General features: G+C 39.9%; 1 protein-coding gene across 1 annotated transcript; it reads right to left on the bottom strand.

Annotated features, from left to right (window-relative positions):
• Window positions 1-1806: 1806 nt before the first annotated feature.
• Window positions 1807-2727, bottom strand: LOC147661063 (olfactory receptor 11G2-like). Its single transcript, XM_086951358.1, has one exon. It carries the CDS (start codon window positions 2725-2727, stop codon window positions 1807-1809), a length of 921 nt encoding a protein of 306 aa, XP_086807484.1.
• Between the last annotated feature and the right edge of the window lie 1925 nt (window positions 2728-4652).

Raw genomic sequence — 4652 nt, 5'->3', positions numbered from 1 at the left:
TTGTCTGCTGTTGATGCAAGTATTGAGCAATAGTTGTATTGTCAGTATTGCACAGCGAACTTTGGAGTTAGTATAGTAGATACTTATTTGGGTACCTTTAGAAAGCACATCTGGAGAAGTCACAAAAGTGTTTACTTGAGTGAGAGTAGAATCACTCTGGTCGGAGATTCTACTATTAGCAGGAGTATTCATTGAGAGTTTGTATATATCTTCTTTTAGTGGAGCAGACACGCTGGAATGTCTATGTGTTCTAACCTTGTTTATCTAAAAAGTTTGTAAATAGTTGCAGAAACATTTTGTAAAGGGAGGGTCAGTTGCAGGAGTTTTACTGACGTCACAGAAAGCTGCGCTGCAATAAGGTAGTTAGCATGAGTCATCACAGAAAGCTGCGCTGCTATTGGTTAATTAATGTGAATCGTCACAAGAGTGTTGTGTTGTTATTGGTTGGTTGATGTGAATCGCACTGGTATTGGTCAGCGTGAACCAATTGGAGGTACAGAAGAGGTTCTCAAATAAGGCGACAGAAAATGAAATTGTTAAATTTGTGAAGACTTTATTTAGAGAATATGAACCTATACCTATTAGTGAAGGAATTCCTGTAGCTTCTAATGGTATGCCTGCTTCTTTTATGTCGCTAGAAAGGAGTTGCCATTCGTGTACAAGGTTGGAAAATTGGGTGAAGGATACAGAAAGAGATGGTAATATGGCTTTCCTAGAGTATGGTACTGTCAACATTAGGATTTTAGAGAATTTGAGATATCAAATGAATGAGTTAAAACCAAGACAGAAACGTATGAAGTATGAAGCACTTGAAGAATGGAAACATGAGGCATACAAGAGAGATAAGGATAGGACTGAGAATAGGTACAGAAACACAGTGAGTAGATACTCAGAGGGAAAATGGGATGCTAAGATAAAGAAATGGAGAAGGGATGTTGTGGCGTTAGGTGAAGGAATGTATCCAGTTGTATTAGTGGAGAATAATGAAGGAGGACAATGTAAAGAAAAGAAAAATAATACTTCAGAGATATAACCAGATCTAACTGAGGTTTGAAATGCTCAATACCTGAGATTTGTTTAACTCGTGCAGAAGCCTTATTCCAACTTATAGTCATTCAGGGGTCCGCTGCTTCCCTTGATCATTTCCCTCATACCCGTTCTGTGTTTCCTTTTCATTGAGGTGTAGTAATTTGTGAAATATCTTCCGCCTTCCACCATATTCAGCATCCCTGGCATTATATTTGCTTCTGGTAGTGCTTCTAGACAGTTGGACCAAATGCCTCATTTTTGTAGGAATTGGCTCAGAATAACCCCAAAGGTTTCTTATGCCTGCTAAAATGTTAGCAATCTATTATATCTCCAAATATCTAACATCCATCCTCCCTCCATCTGGCTATTAACCAAGCGTTTTTCATAACTTTGATAAGCTTAATAGAACACAACCGCAAACCAGAGTGTATTGGAGGGTTTCTTAAGTATTGCTGTGACTATTTTTCCACAGACCCTCCCCACCAGTCTAACTGGATATTGATTTGATTTTATTTCTGTACATTGTTCCCCATCATCAACGCCTCATGGGCGTTCAGTGGGAGTGTTACTGCCAGCAGGCCTCTCAGCAAACCAGTCCACAACATTCTACAATTAGGTTGCAGCGTAACATTGTTTGTAGGTTAAATCAATACTGTAATGGGTGGACAGGTTGAAAACGATTGGATGTTTTTATGAATGAAAATACACTTGTTTTTTTCTAATCCTCTTAGATTAAGATTCAGAAAATACATGCATGTGTAAATATATCATTCTTGATTATTCCTTACGCAGCATCCTAGCCAAGGCTTGTTTAAACTCATTGTTGCGGAGCGTATATATCAGTGGGTTTAGTAGCGGTGTTACTGCTATATAAAGCAAGGACACCACCTTATCTTGTGAAAGTGAGTGCTTCCCTGCTGGCCGCATGTACATGAACATGACAGATCCAAAAAATAAGGACACCACAATGAGGTGAGAGGAACAGGTGGAGAAAGCTTTCTGGCGCCCTGCTGCAGAAGGCATTCTCAAAATGGTGTATATTATATACATGTAGGTGATCAAGATGAACAGGAAGGTGCTTACATTCATTGTAGTGGCAAAGGAGAAGAACGTGATCTCTGTAACATAATCGCGTTTACAAGAGAGGGTCATCAGTGGGCCTCGGTCACAGAGAAAATGGTCGATTGTATTTGGGCCACAAAATGGCAGCTGTGATATGAGTGTGATAGGGGCCAGGAACCAGAGGAATCCTGCCACCCAGCAGGACAAGGCTAGTTGCAGACAAACTCGACTGCTCATGAGTTTTTGATAATATAAAGGTTTGCAAATTGCCAGGAATCTGTCATAGCCCATAAGTGTGAGGAGGAAACACTCTGTGCTGCCGAAGGAGAACAGGAAATAGAACTGGATGAAGCAGCCAGCAAAAGAGATTCTTTTCACATCCTGCAAGAGGCCAACCAGCATGTTGGGAATGGTGGTTGTTGTATACCAGATCTCCAGGATAGATAGGTTGTTGAGCAGGAAGTACATAGGTTTATGGAGATGGAAATTTGAATGAATGACAATGACTATAGCCACATTTCCAACAATAATTAAAAGGTAATCCATCAGGAAGAGAAAGAAGAGGACAGTCTGCACTACCTGATGGCTGGAGAAAGCCTGGAAGATGAAGCTTTTCACTGTACTCTGATTATTCATGACTTCCATGTCTGATCCCAGTCCACACTGTGAAAAAAAGATACAATGCCATCAGATGAAGCAGGTGCGCATGACACTTACTTAGGATAAATTACCCAAAAAACCAACTCATGAATGAATTGTTCTCTTACTCCAGGTATTTTGTGCCCTTACTAACTTGTCCCCTTATATTGATGCACTTATTTATGCAAACTATTGTTTCTGCAATCAGTAGATATCACCTTCACCTCCATCAATTCAGACACACGCAGAGGGTGAGTTCACATCCCAGGTGAGTCAGCTCAGCTTTTCATCCTGTAGTGGATAAATATGCTCACTAACTACTGAGGTGAGCTTGGGTTATAATTCATGTTCATAGATGATATTATTATTATTATTATTAGTATTATTATTATTATTATTATTATTATTATTATTATTATTATTATTATTATTATTATTACATCTTCTCCCCAAGCAACTATTCCTAGCTCCACCCAGCCACTTTGAAAAAGTGTGTTGCTTTTTATCAGTATAAATGAGTTGGTGTTCGGTAACCAAGGAATTATGTGGTATTCTGTAACCACTGCACCAGTTCTTGAGTGCTAGGGATGTTGCTAAGCACATATGATTCCAGAGTGAGGTGGACTCACGCTGAGCTGGCCATTGGATGATGTTGTGGATGGGACCCTGTTACTTCACACCTAATAAAGGACCTTCAACTCCAACTTGTCAAGATGTGCGAGTTATCTGTAAGAACTTAATGTTGACGATGAGCGATGTGCAAATAGCAACAAGAAGGCAACTCTGAATTAAAGGAGTCACATATCAGGAACCCAACGCAGCCAGTCTTTTCTCAACATCAATCCACAACCTCAAAATAAGGACAGAGAGCTGACGGAGGTACTCTTACCGTATCCATGTTAACTTAAAGTTGTTATTGTTTGCTAGGAAATTCTCGTGGTCAATCGTTGCATTTTTTGCTGTTATGGGAGACTCGAGCATGAGGAAGGCTCGCAAGTACAGCACACAATGCAGCTTGTGCGCAAAGCAACAAAGAGAGCAGATAGAATCTTTGTTTGGCAATGGCACATGGAGTGGAGCGAGGAGGAAAGAGACATCAAAGTGTCCAAGGGTTGCAGCACGTGAAAAGGAGTGAAGCATGAAAAAGCTGCTTGGCAATGGCACGCAGGTTGTGTGGTGGGAAATCTATCGCTTGGTGAAGGCATGAACAGCACACAGCCAGTATGCTGCTCCAACTCTAGAAAGCTAGAAAGCAATGTGAGCAAATCAACAGACTGCTTCACAGCACTGCTGACTAACACCCATTTACATAGGAATTTTGAGTATTAGAATAGGCGGAGGTGGGAAAACCAACTAACTCTCATCGGAGGGTACAAGGAGGAACTTAAAATAGAGGACCACAAGTCACAACAAAAGAACTGTTAAAAACACTGTTGATATATGTTTTCTTTATATAACAATTATTATGAAAAACCAATGAGACTCACCACAAAAGGACCCTTTGTATACCTGGTATCAATTTGGATAACAATGAACTTCAGGTATTGATTTTGAATACCCGTGATAACCGTGGATAATATACAGTTGTCACATTTTGTAGCTGTGTTCAAGTTAGGTGAACTGTGTCATGGGGTCATTTGCTTTTTCACTGTAATGTTTCCTTAAAATTTCCTTAATTTGTAATTCTCCTTACCAATCAACAAATATGGCGGACAACTACTTAGAGCCAGTAAGCATGAACGCTCACATCATAAAGTATCCAACCAAACTATCCAAGAATGCAGCAAAAAAATTCAAGCATAACCAAATGAGGAAAAACCCAGACACGCTGATCTCTGACCCCTCGTTTAACATAGTTAAAGACATTATCGTGAATGACATGATATTCTTTACAAGAAGAATGGCTAAATGGCACAATGCCA

Source organism: Lissotriton vulgaris, unplaced genomic scaffold (assembly GCF_964263255.1).
Source record: "Lissotriton vulgaris unplaced genomic scaffold, aLisVul1.2 SCAFFOLD_4757, whole genome shotgun sequence".
NCBI lineage: Eukaryota > Metazoa > Chordata > Amphibia > Caudata > Salamandridae > Lissotriton > Lissotriton vulgaris.
The sequence above is the reverse complement of the archived record's forward strand: the minus strand, read 5'-3'. Positions and strand labels throughout refer to the sequence as shown.